Genomic DNA, 25766 nt, shown 5'->3' with positions numbered 1-25766 from the left:
CATGTAAAATAAAAAATAAATACATATACATATATATATATATATATATATATATATATATATATATATATATATATATATATATATATATATATATATATATATATATATATATATATATATATATATATATATATATATATATATATATATATATATATATATATATATATATATATATATATATATATATATATATATATATATATTTGACTAAGCAGGAAGTGTCTTATTGTGAAAAGCAATACCGGAACTGATGTTTTGCACGAGTCTGCGTTGACGTTGGTCACTTGTTGAGCGGAGCGCACGCACAGGAAACCCCGCAGTAATAATCTCATTTTACAAAGATACGCCTGTCTTCAGTGGAGAACTCTTTCATGTTGAACCTGAAATATTAACCTTTATTTTTGTAGTTGCGAATATTAATCTGGACTGAAGCTCATCGAAAGTGGTCATCATCCCCGTCATCATGTCTGGCGAAGAGGCTCCAACTCTGCAGCAACAACCTGAGCAGGAGAAGAAGCCCGATGAGCCTCCGCCGGCCGCTGCTGCTGCAGAAGCCCCGCCGCAGGAGCCGGCGGGGGGCAGCCCTGCAGCCGAGGAGAAGCCTCTCCCCTGCCGGGCTCTGGTCCTGACGGGGTACGGGGGCTACGATAAAGTCAAGCTGCAGGTGAAGACTGAGAAGCGGCCGCAGCTGGGGCCAGGAGAGGTCCTGGTGCGCGTCCAGGCGTGCGGGCTGAACTTCGCCGAGCTGCTGGGCAGACAAGGGCTGTACGAGCTGCTGCCCGCCCCGCCTGTCACCTTAGGAATGGAGGGCTCCGGGGTCATTGAAGCAGTCGGGGAGGATGTGAAAGACAGGAAGGTGGGTAAAAGCCTGCTGAATGCACTCACACACACACACACACACACACACACACACACACACACACACACACACACACACACACACATACACGATGATGCCACTAAACCAGTGAACAACATGATTTATACCTGAGTTTACTCAAGTGTTTTTGAGTCTATCCTTTTGGTTCTCAGTAGTGTCTGTGTGTGTGTGTGTGTGTGTGTGTGTGTGTGTGTGTGTGTGTGTGTGTGTGTGTGTGTGTGTGTGTGTGTGTGTGTGTGTGTGTGTGTGTGTGTGTGTGTGTGTGTGTGTGTGTGTGTGTGTGTGTGTGTGTGTGTGTGTGTGTGTGTGTGTGTGTGTGTGTGGGTGCTTTCAGAACAGCTTATTCATAAAATGGAGAACCATTTCTTCTGTGAAATAATAAACAATTACTAAAGAGTAGGGTTAAATGTGTATTTGTCTTCTCCATGTTGTAAAAAACCCAAATAATCTTTTTATTTTTCACAGTCAACATTAATATTCTGAGTCTGGTTATTTATTTTGCACCGCCCTCTTAGCTGCGCCCAAGACACTTGTGATTGGTTTAAAGAAATACAAACAAGCCACAGTGTTGTTGTTGTTGTTTTTTTTTACTCTATCCCAGAATGATAAGCCAGTGTAGACCACAGCGATCTGGAGATTGGCCTGGCTATGCAAGACGACAATTTCCTAAAGCCACAGGGAATGTCTTCAAAATGTTGTTTTTTTCAGAACAAAATGCCCAAATATTCAAACCTTGAGTGATATGAAACTCAGTAAAGCAGATAATCCTCACAATTAAGAGGCTGAAACCAATAAACGGTTGGCATTTTGATAATCATTGAATCGATTCATTGTTCCAGCGCTGTATCTGACCTTGCAGTCTGTTTGTACAAAGGCATTTCTGTTTGGATACATCTCTGTGCAAGATGATGTACCCGCAGAGTGAAATGGCAGATAAATAACCTCCATTGGTCTAATCCACTGATGTAATGTGATATCTTCCTTTAAGACAGGGTGGAAACCGTCTTTCCTGCTGCAACAACATGCTGCCATTATGAGGAGTTACAGTATTTGATTTACAATGTGTCCTTGAAGTGTGTTTACACTCTTCTCCCGGCACAGGAGTACATTTAGCTTCTCCTTGATAAGAGCTTTCCAAAGGTCAGGTTTTATAGAGTTTTAAATTAATTAGTTATTGAGTCTGATGAAAAAGGTACAGAATATTAAGACGTTGTTTCAGTGCCTCCTTTAAATCCAGTCAGCTGCAGACGGGGCTATATGAAGCACACATGCACCTGATTCTCTGCAGATAAAATAGGTCCGGAGATACTGCAGGGCTGATCCCAGAGCATCCAGAGGCCTTTGGTTCTGTATACTGGGTTTATTTTTACAACAACGTATGGTGGATCAAACCATAGTGACTCACTGCAAGCAACCTCCATGACTTCATCGTCACAGCTTTACAAAAACGGCCCAGTTTTCACTTTGACGTTCAGTTTTGTTTACTTGTACTGGTGCAAAGAATCTACTTAGTTGTTTATGTTCTGCATGTGAACATTCAATGGACGACATGAAGCACTTCCTTTAATTTAATGAGTAACAGGACTTTTCAGCCGGGTCATTGGGTTTGTAAGAAGTGCCTTAATTTGTTTTTTAATCTCAGCAACAGACGACTCCCATGCAGAACTTATTCAAGTCGTTCTTCCATAAACCATTTTTGCTTTTGGATCTGAATAAGTTGAACCATGATCTGTTGTCCTTGCCAATGTTTTCAGGTGAAGTGAAACATTCAGGGAGCTTTGCACAGTTAATCATTGTGCATCCTAGCTCCAGTTTGTGTCTCTCATATATTAACAGTAGATTTGAGTTACAGTTTCCTCAAAGACTCTTCTAACCATCTAGATGGAAAATATTCTGTCTGTTGCAAGATTAAAAAAAAGATTTTTAACCTGTTTCCCAAGTTGGGCCTCTAATCCAAACAAAGATGGCTGCCGGGAATGACAAAGCTCAGTTTGTATGGAATATCTTTTCATCCAGATTGTGACAAGAGTCTTTTTGGAAATAACTTCAGAGCAGCTGTAGGTTTTCCACTGGGTGTATGTTTCCCCACAAAATCTGCTGCTTAGCTCTGTGACAGGAATGTAATGTTAATACATGAACGGCACAAATCTGGGCGACATGTTGTGCATCTTTATGCGCACAGCTGAGACAAGTTCAAGCAGGAGAGACAAGTTAATGAAGACAAGAACAGATGACAGATAATTAAGTCTTGGCAGAAAGTTTTTGGTGCTTGGACTCTACAGGCAGATTTGTAATCGAGGGGTGATTATGGATTCCAGACACTGGTGGTGCTGGTGGCTGATGGAGCTGGTGAATTTGCAAGACTGGCGGTGATAGCAAGGTGCGGGAGCGCTTTGCCATTCGTGATGATTTGCATTAAAATGACAGTTGACAGTAAACTCCTGTTGAGAGAGGAGAACCGATCTGAAATAGCGAAATAGCACAGCCGTGAACGTACCACCTGCATATCAGCGCATGAACGCACTAAAGGCAGAGATAGAATCATATTCAAGCGGAGGCAGCAGCACCACGAAGGGCTAACAATGTAGGTGTGTCACTGTGCTATTGGATAGATACGGTCAGCTGATAAGAACCGCTGATCTTAATCATGAATGGACAGCCCCAAACAATGACAGCAAGGGAATAATGAATTAGCATTGCTGGGCCAGGCTCAAAGACCCGTCTCTTCTAGGCTATTGTATTGCCGAAGGTCCTCCATATCCCTCTGTGTCAATATGGAATTTCTTATCCAACCCTCCTGTTATTGCTCCCTCCATCCCTCTCTTTATTTCTAAGAGCTAGAATCATATAGGAGGAGTGGTGTGTTCCCAAAACCTTTTTTTTTTTTTTTCATGGGAAGGAAGGAAGCAGCAAAACACAAACCACAAAACACCACATGCAGCAGTGCAGGAAACAAGGTTAAGAATTCAAAATGTAAGCACTAAAAGTTTGAGGTTTAAAAGGGAAATGGACACTCTTGGGTTAAGATTCAAGAAGGTCGGTGTAAGAATCTGTGTGGGACTGCAGTGGTATACGTAGGCTCACACGCTGCTCGGGCTCCAGCAGCAAGGCTTCTCCAGAGGGGGACAGTGAGGGTGTGGCTGGCTCATGAGACGCTTGGAAAGCAGACAGAGCAGATGTGGGATGTGGGGTCCTATTACAACTCATCGATCCACCATTACCTCTTCACAGACGTTTCTAGATTTAAAGCAGTCAAAGATTATGCATCGTAGCTTGATTTGACATTTTGGAAGATTGAGCTTTAATGTCTGTGTTAAACCAACCGGACACTTTGAAAGAAATACACCATCTGCTCCGCCGATAAACTCTGTAATCAAGTTAATGTTGTGTGATGAGTGGATGTGTAGCAATGTGTCCTGTAATTCAGTTCAGTATATTGCAAGTTCAATTAAAGCAGGGACATTTTAGAATTAACATAATTTGAATAATCGATCCATCTTTATTATAAACAACAAAAAGACCTAATTTACTCTTGTAGAAGACACTTTCTCCTTTTTAGATGAAGTGTTGATTCTTTCATCAGACGATAAGAAGTGACCCACACTGTGTTTTTATTTTAATGCACTGCAGTAAAACTGTTACTGTCTCACTTGGTTTCCTGTTGAAAGTTTCAGCAGCAGGTCTCCACACAGACTTCACTGTCCCACTTTTAAGATCACTTCAGTTACCTCAGTTCATGCCAGCGTTCCAGGAACTGAGCTCAGCCTTTTTTAAATTGACTATCATGCGTTTTTTAGGTCAGCCAGTGGGAGTTTGAAAGTATTTCATAAGACCAAAGGTTGAGAAATTTGATCAACCCCCCAAAAAAGGAGCATCTGAGTCATCTGAGGTGGAAGTTAAAGCTGGTTATCTCGCTCTAACAGACATATGTAGAATGTGTTTGTTTTTATTGTTTGTAAATGTGTGTATCATCTGTCTATTGTGACGGGTTTAGTGTGTGTCAGGAAGTGGGTGTGGCTCAGAGCTCTCGAGACTGTTTTAACAGGAAGCAGTGCTGCGTTCACAATCAGACTTCTTTCCTGAGCCCTTCACTTCTTTGGCAAGTTTCACAACACCACTGCTGCTTTCATAATGGCTCGTCCTAGTGAAAATCATTACACAAAGCAGGAACAACATTTCCCACAAGGCACCTTGTTTGAGCTCATTTGAACAGAAATAGGATTTTATATAGTCTTGTTTTAAATATGTGTGTTTCGAGCTTGTCACAAGGGGCAGGACAACATTTCTGAACACTAAAAAAGAATGATGTAGGGAGAAAGAAAAGACAAACCAACAAACTGAGCAGATCACTCAACCAGAGGGAAATTCATTTATAATCATTTTAATAGTTTTTCACTTGCAGGTTCCAGTTTCTCAAATATGTGGATTTGCTGCTCTTCTGTGTCGTATGAAAGTAAATCAAATTTCGATTATAAAATGTTGGTCAGACAAATCATACACTTTGAAGACGCCACCTTTGGCACTTGTGATGGGCAATCTTCACTGTTTTATAGGCCGAAGTCAAGAAAGTACTTGTCACATTAATCGATAATGAAAATAATCATTTGTTACAGCCATAATCTCAGGAGTTCAAATGTAGTCCTTATGGACACATTAAATATTTAAAGAATTTTAGTAACACGCCAAATATCTCAACATGCCTCTTTAAAATCCGTCCCGTTCATTCATTGTAAGGTTGAATGCGTCTGTTGACAGAGCACAGCTGTAGTGTAATAGCTCGCCCTCATGTCATTCAACCTCAAAGATACATCAGATGATTTCCTGCCTGCCTGACCTCAATTTGCCATTTGACGGCACTGCAGATAAGCTCTAAGTGGTGTTGAATATTTACACAACATCTGTTTTATACCCTTCCCTTTATAGCCATATAGCCACGAGTCAGGACTATGGGGCAAAGTTCTGGGAATATTCAAGTGAATTAAAAGGGATTTAGGAGAATTAACAGGAATAAAATGGATATATCGGGGTTATCTGCTCACGTCATATGCAGATAGCAACTAGAAACTAACCTTTTACTATATCAAAACAGATGTAATGCATTCATTTGTCAAATACATAGTGTAAAATGAGTGAAACTAACAGGGAAAGGTGCTTCCAAGATGACAGTGTGTGCTGTGTGTAAAATTATGATGTAAAGTGAACAACTGACTTGTAAATGAAATGTTTTACAATAAAGAATAAATGGAAATGGATTCATTAAAAAGTATCAATTAAATGGAGCTAGCTAGCAAAAACAGAATGCCGGTGTACTTTACTTTAGGCTACTATCAACTGATGTCAAATATATTAACTCCGGTAATGTGATCAAAATGTACACAAAAGCATGTCGTCCTGGTCTGACAGTGCAGTAAGGTGGGCTGCAAATGTGATGGGAAACTACTATAAGACCTGGTATTTCCCTCCAAATAGGTTTCGCAATTTTTTTTTATATTGAAATTTTACAAAAATCAGCATCACCACCAATATGACCTCAGTAACTTTCTGTCTTTCCTCAGGTGGGGGACCGAGTCATCGCGATGAGCCGCAGTGGCATGTGGCAGGAAATGGTCGTCGTGCCCGCCAACCACACCTTCCCCATGCCCGAGCAGATGAGCTTTGAGGAAGGTGCTGCTATCCCCGTTAACTACCTAACCGCCTACATGATGCTGTTTGAGATGGCCAACGTGCGGCGGGGCAAGAGTGTTCTCATCCACATGGCAGCAGGTAAGAAACACAGAGAATACTGAAAACCTGAGGAGTTTATTGTGAACGCTGCATCGTTTCCTTTCATTTAGTCCAAATAAAATCAGCGGTGCCTGACACACTGATAAGCAACAAATCATGAAGTCATCTTTGTTTTCTAGAATTGATCAGTGTCACTTGCAAATATGACAAAATCCAACAAATGAATAGCTGTACTTTCTCCAAAGTCTGGCTTCTTCTCCTCTGTGTGCAAATATGATGTAGAATCAATGCCATTTTAAATGACACTTTTGATAATTAAATCATCATTTCTTCATAATGCGGGCTACAGCTTCATAAGCAGTTGCCACACCGTGTTTTATAGCATTGTTTATTAAAAAATATTTAGATTTTGAGAGTCGGACAATAATGAAAAGAGAAAAAAACATTTTTGGAAGCCATTATTCAGTTTATTAGACAATATGCTGAATTTAATGTAAAAAATATATTAACAGTATAAACATACATGATAAATGATCCCAAATTGGAATTTTTAGACACGAGCGATCCTCGCAAACTAAATCTAAACACACACACACACACAATGTGTGTGTGTGTGTGTGTGTGTTTGTGTGTGTGTGTCCGTCCAACAACGTTCAAACCACAGAAATCTGTCATTTTAATTAAGGTAACAGTCCATTTGCCGTTACATCCTCTTATATCTGCATTGTTGTTGTCAACCAGAAGCTGTCATCAGGTGATCCAGTTTTAAGCCACATTTTTTGCGATACACTTTTCAGATCTTGGTCGTTTTTTATCTATATTTTAACTGGATGAAGGGTTTTAGTACTGGTGTGATACAAGATGCTCTCTATTATAAATCATGTGCTATGTTATCTGATTTAATATTTTAACCTGAGCGGTAGAGGCACGCCCTCAGTTGTTCGTCTCTTGAGGGTGTGACGACCACAAAACTTTTCAGACGGGCGGTGAAACTTCTTCAAGACAACATAATGTGCACTTGAGTTGTTTAAGGATGGCAGTTATAAGCGTATTACGTAATATAGGAGTGCTGGGAATTTCAACACAGTGTATAAACAAGAGCATAGATACATTAGAGATGAATATTTCAAACTAAAAGCCTGCTTTGTAGTCACTAGTTACGACACATTAAGTATAATTTTAAAACTCATATCAGATGGTTATGGTTAAAAGAATAATTTGTTCTACATTATTTATTTTAATCAATTATTTGCAGCATCTATTTTGAAACAATTGAGCACGTATTCAATATGCTAGAGCTTTGCATAGCAGCTCAAATGACTCCTTTGAGTCACACCTCATGCCTTTTTGTCATCTTTATCTTTTGTTTGTTTGAAGTTATTTATTATACCTTTTTATAAAAGATGTTAATGCCGCAGTAACTCAAATCGCTCAGTGTTTGTCAACCACTCTCGAGTCCAAGTACACAGGTCAGTTAATATCAGCATCCACCATCACGGTCCAGTGCTCTCCCGCATCCCCTCCTCACAAAGGCCCCGTTTCAGTGTTGAGTGTGTGGGTGGCTGTCAGCTGACCTGTATGAATCAGCCACACGAGGCCGGGTGAAGCAGAGGGCAGCACGGATTACTGGTGAGCCTGCTGCACACTCAGGCTGCCATCAGTGTGAAGCACCCTGTTAGTATACAGGACGCACGGTCTGCTATTATTGTTTGTATTTGTTCCACGGTTTCATCCACCTTAAAATCACATCACCAACCTCTGTAGAACAACCCTGCCCCTGACTATTTAGACACTGCATACCGTATATGTTATGACCTTTTTCCCATATTCATTTCCTCTATTTTAACGGTTGATCAATCATCTTATTCTGTCTGTCTGAAAGTAACACATATACTAGACATATCTGCATTCACTATGTACTGCTGCTGGTTCTTACAAAGTACGCACTATTGCATGCAGTATGCATAGAGATTTGTGGGTCGGATGAGCCAGTAAAGAATGCCGGCTTGTATACTGCAAAATGCAAGTAGATGCAGTGGGACATGCTGATACTTATACTGTATTTTGACATACCGTACTATATATTGGGACATTATTATTAATATATTTTTTGTCATACTACTAAGTAAGATAGTATGGGTATTGGAATGCACCCAGAGTGAAATATTTTCATGTTTTTTATGGCTTTTGTTTTGTTTGTTTGTTGTTTGTATGTTTTTTGTGCATTATTTTCCCAAAATTCTGAAACAATGCTTGTCTTCGTCTGTGGTCTCCAGTAGCATTTCAAATAAAGTTCTGTGGTTTTGAACAATGTTTGGCTGCGGAGATCTGAATGACCGAGCCACAGAACATCCTTTTAAGGTGTTATGAGTGAAAAAGCACTTAAAGCCGGTGTATGGCCATGTCTGCACATCTATAGGTGGTGTTGGTATTGCTGCTACCCAGCTTTGTCAGACTGTGCCAGATGTGACCATTTTTGGCACAGCATCAGCCTCCAAACATGAGACCATCACCCAAGGCGGGGTTACTCACCCCGTCGACTACCGCACCAAAGACTACGTGGAGGAAATCCGCAAAATCAGCCCGAATGGTAAGAAAACACAAGTGTTTGTACTGCACATTCAAGTGTTGAAGCACAGAAAACACAAATCCTTTCTTGCCTGGCCTGTTAACAATAGGTTGGTGTCTTTTCTTTCAGGAAAAGTTCATCACCTTTGCTTTTCCTTCCAATCCATTTCCTGTTTTTATTCCGTCTCTCTGCAGGAGTTGACATCGTCCTTGACCCACTCGGTGGCTCAGACACCCAGAAAGGCTTCAGTTTGTTGAAACCTTTGGGCACGCTTATAGTCTTTGGTAAGACATCTGAAAACTGGAAAACACGTTTTAATGCATTTGTTAAATGATTTACATTTAACTACTTGTAATGATTCAGTTTTGCAAAATTTGATCAATTTACTTGTTACATTTACTTGAATGGTAACAGAGGTGGAAACTAACTAAATACCCATACTCAAGTACTGTACTTAAGTACAAATTTGAGGTACTTGAGTATTTAAATTTGATGCTACTGTATGCTCCTCTACGAGTCATAGGGAAATATTGTACTTTTATGCGACAGCTTTAGGTACAAGTTCTGTTGAAGATTTAAATTTTACAGTAGTACACAGCAGATTAAACTACAAAACAGTATAGTTTTTAACCAACTCCACCTCTTCCAACTACAGCAGTAAAATGCTGATTTTACATTAATGCAGTAATCAGTACTAATAATCTATAATATACTGTATAATATATCCTGGAATGGTACACTCACAGGGACCTTTTTTTTTCATTACTTTTACTTTTGATACTCTCCGTACAGTTTGGCAATAATAATTATGTATTTTTATAGACATTTTGAACAAAGGACCTTTACTTGCAATCAAGTATTTTCATGTTGCAGTATTACTAATTATACTTAAGTAAAGGATCTGAAAATGTCCTCCACCACTGACAGACAGCAATCAGAGGCCTACAACGCTCACACATCCAAAAGAAGTTTCATTAGAAATAAAAAAGGGAACAATATTATCTTTTTAAATAATAAAGAAAAACACAGAGGATAGCATATACTATGCTCAGGTGCCGAACTGAATTGGGAAAGCGCTTAAAAAATGTTTTCATCTAAAGTTTTCCACATTGAAGCTATAAATAGCTATAAATTCATCTCTGTGGTTTTAATGCATTGTATGTCATTATAGGTGCGGCCAATTGTGTAACGGGACAAAAGAAGAACCTGTTGGCCTTGGCAAAGACCTGGTACAACCAGCTCTCTCTCACCGCGCTCAAACTGATGCAGTCCAACAAGGCGGTCTGCGGCTTCCACCTGGGCTACATCCCTGACGAGCTCATCAGCAGGACTATGATCAAGCTGCTGGAGCTCTACGGGCAGGGGAAGATCAAGCCCCACATCGACTCATGTTATCACTTTGAAGAGGTCAGTTTGATCATGCGTTCGATCTAAAATGTGAAACAGGTGCTGCTTTTTAGACACGCATGATAGGACTGACTGGGATGTGGGGAAACAGTATCAATCTTATCAGTTAAAGGAAACTATCTTTAAAAATTAAAAAAAAAAAAGGAAGAACATGATTTTCGGAAATTCACTTCACTAGAACATTGATACCATTCGTCATGTTTGTAAGCTGAATATAAAGCTAGAATCGGGAGATGGTTAGCTTAGCTTAGCTCATCACAAAGACTGTAAACAAGAGGAAAGAGCTAGCCTGGTTCTGTCCAAAGGTAAAAAAAAAATCTGAATGCCACACAAGTTTTACTCTTTTTGTTTTTTGGTGCGGATTAAACAAATAGTGAGCTTTAGAGGTGACCTTTAGACAGAGCCAGGCTAGCTGTTTCCACTTGCTTCCAGTCTTTATGCTCAGCTAACCAGCTGCTGGCTATGGCTTCATATTTATCTAACAGACATGGTATCAATCTTCTCAGCTAGGCCTCAGCAAGACATCGAACAATTTCTTAAAGGTTTGAAAGCAAAATAAGTGCTTAATGTTTTCTCAGCTACACACTCAAAGTGCTCTCAGACATGAGACGAATGTACGTCTCACAGGAGGAGCTCCACTGAAGCTTCCTCTGAGTCACAACCCCCCACCCCCCACCCCCACCCCTTCAGATGAGTTGGTACTCAAGGGTCGTTGCTAGGTGACGATCTAAATTGTTGCTGTCCACTACTTACGAGGATATCTCTGCGTTTCAAGTTTCCATGGCTGGCTTCAAGGATATACAGGAGTGCGGTGCTAAAAGAAAATCCTGGCTTTGTGTTTGCGTGAAAGAAACAGACAAAAGCTGAGGCAGGAAATCATAGGAAGTGCAGATGACTCACGGCACAGATACGAAGCATAGATAGTGTTCATTAATCTCCCTTATTTGGACTGATCAGTCATTGGAGTGAGCCAATGTGTCTTTAGGAGATTATCTTTTTATTTACCAAGGAAACATATTGTGGCATGCTTTTTTGTAGGATTTGATTTATTTATGATCATTAAATCCAGGGGGTAACGTACTTCTAACATAATGTTAAAAAGCAAGATGGATAACTTATTTTTAAGCAATACAAATGTTTTAAGCACAATCGATACAAACTAACCCAAAAACAAGATGACAAAATACTAACTGTGCACCTCGGTTCTGCTCCTCTGTCTTCTGTCAGGTGACTGATGCCATGAGGCGCATGCACGAACGCCAAAACATCGGGAAAGTCATCCTTCTTCCTGGAGCAAAGAAGGAGGAAGAGAAGCCAAAGTCCAGCCCTGAGCCGGTAAAGAATGTGGAAAAAAATGAAGCTGCTGTCAACGAGAAGGAAAAAGATGAGGCCACAGAGGAAGTTAAAGCCTAGGATTGAGTAAGAGTGTTTATTTGCATTACATTTTCAAGCACTTCCTGAATGAGTTCCCCGTTGTCCACTTGTCTAAAAGAGAAGAAAAGCAACATGCCATGAATTATTTGACCTACTTTCAAATGTTTATGGAGGTTTTTTGTCGTGAAATGTCTCCATAGTGTCGTGTCTATGTTGGGAGTACGTGTGTTTTTTTAATAAAAAAATGAACTATTCTTTTATGTAACGTGAGGAATAATGTATTCTGATTACAGATGGTTGAATTTGAGGTCTCCAAGACAACAGCTCTAGCATAGTAATTTGACAACTAACCAGGGCCGTGTGCATGAAACTTACTAAGAAATGGTCCCAAAAAGGATGCTATACATTGATTTAATCTGCTGCACATTCACAATAGCTGTGACATATGTGCATGCATTCACGCACAACCTCACAAACACTTGACCTCCATGCCAAATTTCAGCCTCCTAGGGCGAAAACTGTGGCGGCAAAAGGGTGGGGAAATTTTTGTGGACTGTACAACCGACAGAGGGAGCTAAACATGTCAAAATAAAAGACTAAAAGATTTGTATAAACAAGCTGAAATGAATACATCAAATCAGTCAATCACAGCCATGATTCAGATTACCCATCATGCACTGTCGCCAACATTACATAGGCTTCACTATATCGCTGCATGTAAGAGGAAAGCTTGCGTACTGTTCCCCCACAGCTATTTGTATATAATTCAGAAAAGAATATGGTGACAATTTTAAGAGAAAACCAAAAAGATGTTTGTTAATATTCAGGGATTTGCTTAATTGTGTTGCATCCATGCAGCCATTCGTATTATTTTGACGCATTTAAGATAAAAAAAAACATCTTTGTTAAAAGCACACAAAAAAGATGAAAAAAGCAGCTTACTGTTATACACACCAGCCCTGGTTCTGTCCTCAAAGTAGAAGATTTGACTGCAGACTTAACTGAAATGCATTCATTTGTGTTTCTTTGTTTTTGTTCTTTAATAGACCTCAAATATGGCAAAGTCATTTGAATGTAATCAGAATACATTACTGTGTTAATGAGTAACTAATCAAATGTACCAACCCAAGCCTGTTTTTTCAGTAATTATTAGAATTGTGTTGAAAAGCAGTGATTGTTTTAGTTTAATGTGTTGTGAAGTGATGCACTGCTCAAATTCCTCTTTGATGTATCTTATTAGACAATAGTCTCTTTGGAAAAGCCCAGGTTCGTATTGTTTTCCAGTTGAATTGTTACAGTTTTCTTGTGTATTTGTGCCAAATTTAAAGCCAGCTGTCACTGCCGTCGAGCCAACTGTTTATAACAAACCGCGGGACTTCCCTGCCTTGGCGCTCTTCGCCCGTGGGTTCTCATCCAAACAGTGTCTGCTCAACTTGAGCTACAACTGTTTGGCAAACCAGGAGAGGGCAGGTTTCCCCACCCTGATTAATGAAGTTGCTCTCTCTTAAACCCTACGCTGCCTCTATGAAATCAAACATTAGTGCCAAGTTTACAGAACTACAGTACAGTAAGTGTTACTTAGTCATTCCTCTTTTTATATATACATATATACAGTGAGTGGGTTAAAAACATTTTTCTTGGATGTCTGTTTCTTTGAATGGATGACCTGAAATCGTGGGCTCAGTATATTTTGTCCAGCTGTGGGTGTAATTCAGTGCTGTGACGCAGAAGACGCTGTCGAAGCACAAGAGTGAGTTTTCTCTCCATCCACAGCAGAGCAGCTCCTCACATTCCTCTCCCCACCCTCTCAGTCCTGCTTTGTGTCTCGCTCAGAGCTCTCCCCCTCTCTAGCTGCTTTTGAAAAAAATCTCCCGTAACAAACTTCCACAGATAACGCTCTATGTTATTTCCACTTGTGATTTTTTTTTTTTCTCTTTTTGGCCACTTGGACAAGTATTGTTTAAGTTTGGCTTGTATCCCTCACAGTATGAAGTAAGATCTGATGTGGAGTTTTGAGTGGGAACTGGAGTCATCTTGTTAGAAAAATCTCAGCGTGAGTTAATGTAGGAGGGTTTTTTTTTTTTTTAAACTTTCTTTTTGGGGTGTTGTTCTACACGGAAGCCTTGTGTTTGCCTGCGCGCTAGATGGAAATGTCACAATTTAACTAATGGACCAAACCGTAGAGGAGTGAGAATGAGAATAATCATGCTGAGCTGATCTGAGCAGATTGTTCTCCAGATGTTAACAGATGTTTAAGGCGTAATTATGATTTTTTGAGGAGGGGTTATCTGAGGTATTACAGTATTAGTATTTATCAATAGTCAGTGTGTTACCTACCATAGATGGCGGTCAGCACGCCCCCAGTTTGGCAAAGCAGACAGGAGTACGGACACAGAAGCTTAGTAGTACCTTGCCGTCAGACAGCCCTGTACAACGGAGACTAAACACTTTAAACAAAAGCAGTAGGTTTACTTTGCAGAATATGGGAGTTGCTGGTCTAGTGCCACCTCGGTCCCTTAGTTTGTTTGTGTTTCTGTGTGACTTTGTCTTTTAAAAAGGTTAAGACCTAACAAACAGATCAAGGCAGCAGTAGATCAGCAAGTTTAGTGTTCTGTGAGGTGAAATTACTGTTTTAGATGGATGTAACGGCTGCAGTTCTCCACTGGAAAGGGCTGTTTGCATGACTGTGAAAAAGTACCTCATACAATCCCACTTCAAAAAAATCTGAACAACCCTGTAAAAGAGAAATTTGTGAAGAGAAAACAACAGAAAACAGTGCTTTAGCCTTTTTGCATATATTTCTGTCATGCTGTAAGATTTGACACATTTCACATGATTGCAGTGACGGCCTGGGAATGTAGCTACAAAACTACTTTGTTTTTTTGTGCCTACATGTAATCTTCAAAAGTGGTTGTCTAAAATGTGAGAAAGGTGTCATTTCTTGTATAATACTTTGTCAACAATATACATAAACTGATACAGTTCATATTTGCAGCGAGGGACATCTACTGGTGAAATTGTGCCTTTTAAAATAAGTAATTAAAATACCTTCTACAGTGTTGCCTTTGAACAAAATGTACTGCAGCCTGCCTTATCAAATGTAAAACATCGTCCTAATTACAACGTATCCTCCTCAGTTCAACTAATGTTTTATACTTTGAACTAATACATATGCATTTTTCAGTTATAAAACATCATTTGAGCTATTAGAATGACTGTATAATGACCCATTATAATAACACTCCAATCAAAGATTATTGCACGCTGTTTCTCTCATATGTGTATCTCTCATATGTGCAAAAACTGCATTCATTTGCAACATGCTATATATGATTCTGATTGTTCTCTGGGCTGAGCCTATTAATCTCTCCATGTTGGTGAGCTCCGAAGCATTTTATGTCTCAGTAAGTGAAAGATTTGACGTGTTACTGCATTCATGATGTTGATCAAACAATGCTGCCTTTTTCATTCCTATACACACTTTATGCACACTTGCCTTCTGTGTTATATGGCACTAACCTGTCTGTGTTATTAAAGTGGTATCACATATGTTCCTCTAAGCTTGTGCGTTACTCAATTTATTCTAAAGGTTATTCAGAATCAGAATAAGGTTTATTGCCAAGTAGGATTTCACTTACAGGGCATTTGCCTTCATGTTTGCTGCATATGATAAATGTATAGGAAAAATACAAATAAGGCAAAGTACTGTAACAGTGAAGAACATAAATAAACATGCATTAAGTTGTACCCTGTGATTTTGTATAACCAACCTAAATGAAGCCAATAAAACCAACCACAGGTGACATTTCTAGTGTATATTATTAGTTGTGCGACAAAGATCAGTAGCCCGAACCTGAAACCAATTTGTAATTGTTTGACTAATTTTCTGAGATAATACATAACGACCAGCAGGGGTCCTCATCCAGTCCCTTTTGTGCACTCACTGACAGGTTTTCTTCATCTCAGGCGTCTCTGATTCAGCTTCCTGCTCTGTCCAAGAAACCTAAACATATGACCGTCACATGAACATGGATGACTGACGCGGCATTTAACGACCAGAGCTCTGTTCTTTAAATGCGGTTTAGCTAATTTGGGCTAACATGTTGTTATCAAGATAAAATAATCCTGTGAGTTCTCATACAGATATTTGGGTTCTTAATTAAAACGGTTTGAGGCTTGATTTGTTGTACATCCTGAAAGTTATATTGAAATAAAGGCAGAATATGATTGCAGTTGCTTCACTGTGTTGAGAACTATCCCAGCCCTTTTTAATGTCAAATTAAATGCCACATGTTCGGGCTCTGTTTGTCTCTTAAAAGTCAAAACCTTTTAGTTGAGTTCATGTATCTTTGCTCACAGTATCTCAAATTGGATTTGATCTTGTTTTCGTGTGCAAAGGTCACTGTCAATAAGCCTGCATGTTTGCAGGTTTGGTTTTAAAGATTAGTTGCTTTGACAACAGTTCCAGATCAATTTCAAAGAGCCAAACCATCAGACTCATATCAAATTGTCAATATTCTCATCTGGATAACCCACTACTCTTATTTTTGGGCTGAACATGCTAGTGTTTGTCTTTAAGTTGGACAATTTAGATGACCAGAAACGACTCAGAAATCCAGATATTCAATGTTTGTAGAGTTTTATTCTAAGCCAAACAGAAAAATACCTTTTTTTTTGTTATACTGTAGGCGTAATTTCGGCTTGTTTTACTGCATTGAATCACAATGACATAGTGCAGGAAAGTTTTCTTTCATTTGGAAGTATTATCACAAAAGATATGAGTGTGCTGATGTGAAGCTTGAATGGCTAATGTGGGAGACTTTTTACCAAAGCCAGCAACAAAATGTACTTTAGTAAAATTCTAACACAGAGGTGTAAGGCAGAAATATATTTTTCCCAAAAACAAATTTCCCCTTGAAACATTTGAAACATTAGGTAAAAAGGTCAAAAGTAGATGTGCCATAAATGTAAATACTGTACTTCTACTGTACAAAAGTAGATGTGTAAAGTATAGATGACTCAAACATCAGTTTACTGCAGGTGCACAACTCAGCAGGGGCGTGCCCGGGTCAGAGGAAATCCTGGGCTCAGCCCTGAAATCTTTGAATGAGTCTTGTGTCAAACCTAAACAAATATAATAAATATTTCACAGTAAATAGGGTTATACGTGAATGTATAGAATATGAATATGAATACTCTTGCCTACTCCAACATACACTGCATAAAGGATTAGAGATATGCAACATACCATCAGTATGTTTCTAAAGGGTGGAGATGCAGAAATGTTCTGATACAGTGATAACATTTTGCTTATTATCTCCATTTTCTATCAGCAGAGAATGTAACCGTATGTATGTCTTGTTCTTACAGTGTGTCCAGCCCTTTGTACAGCAGATACTTAACACAGTCTTTAGAAGATGTCCTTTGTTTGACCCTCAGCTGTCTGCAGCGGGTGACAGTCATCTACACGTAGGTGCTGCTGACTCCAACTGAAATGCCTCCATTTATTTTTAGATGCACATTTTCAGCACACGGCGAAGTGACAACTTGTGTTTTTCAAAACTACAACACGTGTTTCTAGTGTAGCAGCAGTTTGATTGACGATTAAGCCAGTTATTAGTGGGCTGTTAACGTTAATAGGCTACTACTGTGTCAGCTTAAAATGTACTTTGAATACACATTCAACAGAAAATGTACAGCACTGAACATTATGGCACTGACTTCATGGTACTGAATTATAGTGACCAATAACAGGACAGAGGCCAACAGTAAAAGTGCCCAGTGACCATAAAGACATCTTGAAGACAGTGAAAGTGAAAGAAGTGAGTAAATGTACTGAGGCTTTCATTTCCTTTACTTACCTTTTTATTAAAATCCTAAACATTCTGTATAAACCATGCATTTGTTACTTACTACCTCAGATTGGACAATGTACAAACATCCATATGCAGTATTGGATTACATGTAATCAGGATTATGTAATCAGATTAAGAAATATATTTTTTTTTTCCATCTTTAATATTTTGGAGTCCTCCATTTGGCTTTTGATTGAAAAAGAGCAACAAAACCTTGCACAATCCCACATGTTGTACAGTACATCTGTAGTTTGTGTCCGTACTGTTTTTGTAAGATCATTTGATTTGACCAACTGTAAATTCTGAATATGTCAAATGCATTTTATTTGCGTTGAAAATGTTTTGAAATATTTCAAGAGGGGACCTCTAAATTGCTATATTTTCAATGTTTGATTTCTAATCCAATGGATTATGTTACTAATTACAAAAATGCAATGTATTTTTTTTTAAGTTCAGTAAGTAATCTGACCCAACCCTGTCTATACTCAACCCTACCATATTAATTCATTTATTTATCATTCATTACTACTGGTGATCTGTTATTAGCATGTGCCTTTGGATTTGCACCTGGCTGTTAACTTGTTTTTTATATTTTGCAATATGTTTACAGGCTAATATTTTTGTAGGGCCTACAGTTGCAATCTTTGTATTTACACTGCTGCACACTCCAGATAAAACAGTTCTGTCTTATCTTTCCACCATTGAAAGTAGGGGGTGTATATTTTGGGCAGCAGTGAACCATTGCTGCAAGAAATTAAATTAAAATGGAGTATGGTTATGGATGTTTCCTTTCTGATTAATTCGACTATAAATATTATTATTTTTTAAAGTAATTCATAAAAGAATGTTACGCACTAGGTCTTTTACTTTGAAAGGTTCCGTCGGAAGTTCTGTGTTCACGCTTTGTACGTAACTCGACGCAGTGGCTTTAAATGGGAAAACCCTCCGTGGTGCTGCGGGAGTCTCCTTTAAAAAATCTTTGCCGCGTCACTGGGATGCGGTCGCCGGAGCCGGGCGCCTAGCCGACCGTCCCCGCTCATGTCCACCGCCGGTAGGCCTGGTTCTCTCTCTCTTATTCTGCACATTTTCTTCGTGTTTCTCATTGTATTCATGTCCCCGTTTGGATTTGCCTTTTAATCTCAGCCGCTCGGACAAACACCCGCTCAGCCTCCAGCGACTTTCAGTGGTAACCTCTCCTGCAGGAATAGCTGCTCCGGGGTTAAATTTAGATAGCTTAGTGTGTAAATGTGCCCTATTAATAATGTAGCTGCTGTGGGAGACAGTTACAGGACATTACTGAGCACCGAACCGGCTGATCTGGTTTAATTGCACTGATGTCAGTGAGCTGACATTGTCATAAACAACAGCATGCATTGAATTCCATCATGTACAGGCAGGCCGAGCCTCCATGCAAACACAGAGCATTGTATTCAAACACATACTAATAGGTATGATTCACATTTTTTTATACTAAATATAGCAATTTTAAAGTAAAATAAAACCCTTGTTTGTTTATATAAAGGGGCAATAACTGCTTTTTGATTGTGTGCATGGCCATTATCACGCCTGGCCATAAGGCTCTGCTACAAAGGTGAGGGGGATTTGAAAGGTTGTGCTAGATTTTTAACAAGTGGGCACTGCTATTTTGGCACATGACCTTCTTAAATCATAATCTTAATCTCGTCGGGGCATGTGGTGTAGTGGTGCTGGTAATGTTCCCTCTGTGTCACTCAGAACACATCTGTGAATTCATGATTCTGGTTTTCCCATGCAACTTGTTTCCAGTGAATAACTCAGAATATTAAGCATCAACAGCAGACTACTTGTTATTATACCATTGTTAGATTATTACTAATGCTCATTACTGATGTGTCAGTAGCATGTGGTTATTGTAGCCGCTTGAGGCAGAGTTCATTCCAACTACCTTATAGACAGTATAGCGTTATCTATAACATTACATCTTATTTTTTAGATCTACGGTAATTTAATTTATATAGTTGAACCATTATATTATTTCACCAATTAATGGCTGATATTGGCCCAACTCTATTTAAATGGTCGGTAATTGACTAATACTGAACATGATGTTCTTTAGCCATTTTTTAAAACGTATTCTTTATTTTCTGTGTTTATAAATTATAAATATAATGATAAATACAGTTGGTTGACAGTGTAGTTCATCGTATGTATGATATTGTATAATAATGTAAAATATTCTATAGTAAAGTTATTTGCTTGGGAAAGCAGCCTTCTGAGTGCCATGTAGTCATATTGGTGCACAATAGAATGATGTATTTTTCATTTAAGCTCAAATAATTTCCTACATCGGTCGCCATATCGGTAATCAGTGAATTTTCCTCCTCCAAACTCAGAACCGGTGTCAGTGCCAAAAGTCCCAGGTTCAGGCTGCTGCTTTAGGCCGAGAGCAGCACAACTATAGGAACTGAAGTGGAGAAAGAAAGTTTCAGATTTGAAGGCTCCTGGGTCAACACCAGAGGCAACAATTGTCACCGCCTTTACATTAAACATTTTCCAGCTTTCTTGACCATTTGAACTAATTAACTACTTTTATAAAAATCATTTTTAATAAAATACATTCAAACATGATTTGAAGGTAGCTTAACCGTGTCAAATCTAGTGAATTCCTCTGCAGACAGTGGCTACAGATACAACTATTCTGCTAAACTGCCTTTAAGATGATATTTGGTGTTGCTTTTTAAAAACAAATCTCTGTTATGATTACATTAGCTACTGCCTTCATTATGTGGCATAACAAACTCTATTGGACCATCAAAATAGACTTTTGAATCACAGGAAAATGGAAAAAGTGGGTAAACTAGCTTTAGCTGAGGTCACCAGCTAACCATGACTAGACAGGGTGCACTGCATTTTATCTTGGTTTGTTGTTTTCTGTTTTTTACCTCTGTTTATAGTTGTTTTTAAAATTGTTCATGCCAAAAAATGCAGAAGTCAAAAATTCTGAACTTAGCTCCATTTTGACCAAATATGTAGTGACTTCCTCTGTTGGGCAGTACGCTATAGCCACACAGAATAAAAGAAATTACCATATGTCCTCTTAAATGTTGTGTGGTAATGTAATTACATCAAAAGTAGTGATTGTAATTGTTCAGTACTTGAATAGATCTACCTTTTCAAGGCTCACCATAGCTGGTTCGCCATCACCTCTCATATTTATTCCATTTATGGTAAAGGTATGCTGTACAGTATGTAGTAGCTCTCTTCACTCAAGTTACAACACGCCTGCAACAGTCAAAGCCTTGTGCTGCAAATATATCAGCCATGTAAATGTGCAATTGGCCCTGAGCCGAGATCTGGGGTCTATAAAGTGTTTTTTCTCCAAACCCTAAAGGAATGAAGGAATGTCTGTGCGGAGAACTGTGACGAGGAAAGGAAGTGTATGCGTATCAGACGTTGCAGTGATTCAAATAAAGACAGTCGGATATTTCCCATAAAATGAACATGGGCTACTTCCCGGTTGTTTTCTTTAGCTAAGTGTAATGAACATCCTGTTTATGTGTTGTTTAATTTCAACTCTGCTCCCTTCCCCTCCTCTTGTAAACAGTTTCTCCTACAGCTTATAGCCTAATTAAAGGAGTATTTATATTTATTTAGATGTTTCCTCAGCCCGGTTTTGTTTGGTTCTGCAGTTTAATTGAATGTGGACACACGGTGTTGTCATGACACCCTTACATTAATTGTTTATTTTTGAAGTGGGGGTGTACTTTAAGAGCAGGGTGCTCCTCAGAATCTGTTGTCCTCGACAAAGAAAAAAAACATAAAACAATTTTTCATTCCCCCGTCTCCTTTTCCTAGAGAGGGACCACTCATCATTTCCTCCACACACCAAAGATGACAGCTCCACCAAACATAACCCGTGCAGCACCGCAGCAACAGCGCTTTTTGGTGTTGTTCGATTTTGATGAGACCATCGTCAATGAGAACAGTGATGATGCTGTGGTGCGTGCTCTACCAGGCCAACAGCTTCCCGAATGGCTGAGAAACAGCTACAGGGAGGGGCACTACAACGAGTACATGCAGAAGGTCTTGGTTTATTTGGCGGAGCAGGGCGTGTCTAAGGACTCCATCCATTCGGCGATGGCGAAGATCCCACCCACACCTGGCCTCCTGAACCTCTTGCAGTATCTGCAGAGTCACCAGCAGGACTTTGAGCTGGTGGTGGTCTCCGACGCCAACATGTACTTCATCGAGACGTGGCTGGAGCATGCTGGGGTGTGTCACCTTTTCCGGAAGATTTTCACAAACCCGGCCAGTTTTGACGCAACTGGGCGTCTTGTGCTGCTACCCTTCCACTCCCACTCGTGCTCCGGTTGTCCTGACAACATGTGCAAGCAGGCGATCCTTCGTGAGTATCTGGCGGGCCGACAAAAGGAGCGTGGTGGTGCTCCCTTCCAGAGGGTATTCTATATCGGAGATGGGGCCAATGACATCTGTCCCTCTCTGGCTCTTGGGCCCCGTGACACAGCCTTCCCCAGGAGGGACTTCCCCATGCACAGGCTGCTGCTGGAGAGGCAGCAGTCCCAGGCAGCCAAGTTCAAGGCAAACATAGTTCCTTGGGTCAGCGGCGAGGACATAGTGGCCTGCCTGAAGAAGATTATGGAGGAGAGATGAAGTGTGTGTGTGCGTGTGTGGTACACCACCCCCAGTCCTGGTCAGCATGCATGATTTTACCCAATGTGCATCTATTTTAATCACCTGTTCTTAAATGAATAGGTCAAGAGTTTTGGAAATCTGTTTTGGACTTTGGTTAGTCGTGGAGAGTTAGAATAAAAAAAAAAAAGTAAGCCTCTCTTCTGTCTGTTCCAGCAGACGGTTATATTAGCTCAGCCCTGAAAACAGATGGATGCCCAAATGTAACAAAATTCACCTCTAAGCACTTTTAAATTTGAATAATTAACATATTATATATCTTTTCTGAATCCACTCAAAAACCAAATAGTCTGAACGACAAAAACATTATATGGGTGATTATGCGCTCAACTATTACATAGAGCCAAGAGTTACTCTGGTACATACACCCCTATAAAACAGTTAATAGTCGTTTTAACAGATTTTTTTTTGGCAGTTTTTCAAGACTTTTATGAGAGGGGACAGACAGGAAATGGGCTAAGAGAGAGAGAGAGGGAGACATGCAGCAAAGAGCCGCAGGTTCCACCAGCCGCCCCATTTTTAACACTTTTTTAATACACATTAAACAAATATCATGTGACATGTTAATTAGTGTGTTTTAGAGGTACAGAAAGGCAGATTTCTTTCTGTAAACAGCAGCATATTTACCGTACAGACTAAAGAGCGTCCTATCATCTAACTCTCTGCGTCAAAGCGAACAAGCGTATTTTCCAAAATGTCAAACTATTCCTTTAATGCTAAGTCAACATGGTATACAACCCTATTTCCATCTTAATGAATAGGTTTATGGACACATAAGTAGGATTAGGTGTTGTAGCACTGTCAGGGTCATGTCCAGCAGAGACCAAGACAGCATAGAGCAGGGATAAGGTGACACTGACTCACGCACCGTACCTGTGCCCTCCCTCCACCACTCATTAATGATACCTAATCTAGGGCTTGATTACACAACGGTAATCTACACCAGCATGAGATCCAAAGGGAACGCTGTAGCCATACGCCTGCACTTTGGCCCAACACTAAACCCTGTGACTCTGAAACAAAGAAAAAACATGTGATGCAAAATACCAATTGAAGATCGTAAATTGTGTTTGTGTATTTATTAGCTAGCACTCACTCAACTTTACCTTATTCAAACTCCCAGTGAACATAAGTATTGCTAATCTGTTTAGGTAGAGGAGTTAGTTTCTCTAAAAAGTCTTTGATTGTATTCCCTGTAATCTACTATATAGTGAGTGAGTGAGTGAGTGAGTGAGTGAGTGAGTGAGTGAGTGAGTGAGTGAGTGAGTGAGTGAGTGAGTGAGTGAGTGAGTGAGTGAGTGAGTGAGTGAGTGAGTGAGTGAGTATATTATATTTGCATAATTAACTCAACACGTAACCTCATTCTGCCTCACTAAACCCATGACAGGGACTGGAAACCATATTGAAAAATATAAATAATTGTATTCATATTCTGTTTAAATTCAGGAAATTGTGAAATATTATGTTTTGTTCAAAAGTTAGTTTTTCCGTACTGTTCACGCACTGATATTATTCCTGTCTGGTAACTTTAGACCAGAGGTAGTCTGAATAATTGAGCGTATATTTGCGTTCATTACAGTTAACAATAAAAAAAGATTGGGTGCTGATGAAAAGCAGTAACACAGATAAGTAATAAGCCTGTTAATTGATGAAATACTTCTAGCCTTAAAAACAACAATATGCTGTATAAGTGCTGGAAATGTCCTTCTTTTGTGTTTTAGTTTCTCAGGGATCAGAGACGAAAGTGTTAACAAGCAAACATAACAGTATATGTTCATAAAAACATGTTTATTTGTTTGTCTAAGAAGATGTTGTACGAGAACTAATCAATACAGCTGGGGTGTGATCTGAACCTCTTTGAGATCGAAACCTTTAATCCATGAATGCTTTGTGATTAGGAGACTAAAGTTCTGTGAGCTTTATTCTTTCTGTCGATGTGATCATCAAACCATGTGACAGGAGGTATCTGAACTTACTTCAACTGTCTGTGTACCTGTAAAACTTCCATGGAGGTTTTGTGCAATAACTAATTTCTGTATACTTGAGATGATGAAAGAGATTTAAGCTTAAACAGGAAACTTGACATTTGACATTTTCAGGGATGTGAATCAACACCAGATCACCAAACTAAGAGTTTTTAAACTTAAACTTTAATTATGGTATTATGGGTTCACAACAACCAAATAAAATGACGTGTTGTGAGGACTCTGCTCGACTAATATGCTATTTTTTTTGTGTTTTGCAGTATTTTGTGTGTGTTTTTTGTAGATTAGAAATCCAGTTGAGTGTAAAGCATCAATGTAACAGGAATATAAAGCCATTATCTGATTACTCTGTTTCTGTTTGTGTGTGCTTCACAGCTGAGACTATAAACTACTCAAGGATCAGTTAAGCTCATTATAGCTTATCAGCTGCATTAAAGAATCATACTGACAAAACAACCTCACCTCAAGGTCCATTTAGGGGCTGTTCTGGAGCTTTCAATCACACATGATGAGTTCACCCAGTTTTTAAAGAAATTGAATTTTTTTGAACACTTTAAAGACAAGTAAAATTTTTTTTAACATTATACCTGCCTACAGTATACAGATCTATCTGTACATGTTGTTTATATTTCAAAAGAATCAATGGAAAATTGAAAATCTACATCTCTATGACACCTATATATATATATATATATAGATATATATGTATATATATATATATATGTATGAATTATGAGACATGAGTATAATCGTCTTAGTGTCTTTATTGATTTTAGCTTTTAGGAGGACAAACATCCAAGAAAACAAGTAACTAAGATAAGATAATAAAATCAATACATAAATCATAAAATAAATAGAAAAAAATGCTAAATGTATTCCAAAAATAATAGACACGATAATAATCAAGTTATTATAATAATAATGATTAATAATGATAATAAATCTTAACATGTTTCAGAAACTAGGTCATTTTTTAAAGCAAAAATTGCATAAAAAAAATCCCTAGTTGGTTTCAATTGTTAATATTCACATTTTCTGTTTTATATTATAAAAAGCTGGATATATTTGGGTTTCGGACAGCTTTTAGTCAGAAAATGCAAGACATTTAAAGACGTTTTTTTTTTTTTATAGAATAATGAAATTGTGTTGTGGTAAAAAACAAAAGTACAACCTCTCAGTAGACCGTATAACCCAGTTAGGGCTGAGAATTTTGGGAGGGAACAAATGGGAGCTATAGTGTGTATTTGTTGACGGTTTTAAGTTAATGTTTTGGGACA

At 39.0% G+C, this 25766-nt stretch overlaps 2 protein-coding genes across 3 annotated transcripts in view; both read left to right on the top strand.

Annotated features, from left to right (window-relative positions):
- Positions 1-303: 303 nt before the first annotated feature.
- The window catches only part of LOC310961026 (synaptic vesicle membrane protein VAT-1 homolog), a 243107-nt gene continuing 217644 nt past the window's right edge, over positions 304-25766 (top strand). Inside the window, exons 1-6 of one of the 2 annotated variants that reach the window (XR_014593618.1) lie at positions 304-862; positions 6442-6649; positions 9030-9200; positions 9374-9463; positions 10351-10586; positions 11814-14696. Coding sequence is in view for 1 of the 2 variants with exons in the window: in XM_083932939.1 (XP_083789065.1) it covers positions 470-862; positions 6442-6649; positions 9030-9200; positions 9374-9463; positions 10351-10586; positions 11814-11999 (1284 nt within the window). In the remaining variant the exon portion in view is untranslated. Of the gene's footprint in view, positions 863-6441; positions 6650-9029; positions 9201-9373; positions 9464-10350; positions 10587-11813; positions 15510-25766 lie in introns of those variants that run through there. The other variant, XM_083932939.1, reaches the window with a different exon arrangement.
- On the top strand, positions 18757-24779 carry LOC310961206 (putative phosphatase phospho1). Its single transcript, XM_083933203.1, has 2 exons — positions 18757-18866; positions 21650-24779. The coding sequence occupies exon 2, from the start codon at positions 21686-21688 to the stop codon at positions 22463-22465; it is 780 nt and encodes a 259-aa protein (XP_083789329.1). The 5' UTR covers positions 18757-18866; positions 21650-21685; the 3' UTR covers positions 22466-24779.

This window comes from Echiichthys vipera (assembly GCF_963691815.1).
Source record: "Echiichthys vipera genome assembly, chromosome: 18".
In the NCBI taxonomy this organism is placed as follows: domain Eukaryota; kingdom Metazoa; phylum Chordata; class Actinopteri; order Perciformes; family Trachinidae; genus Echiichthys; species Echiichthys vipera.
The sequence above is the reverse complement of the archived record's forward strand: the minus strand, read 5'-3'. Positions and strand labels throughout refer to the sequence as shown.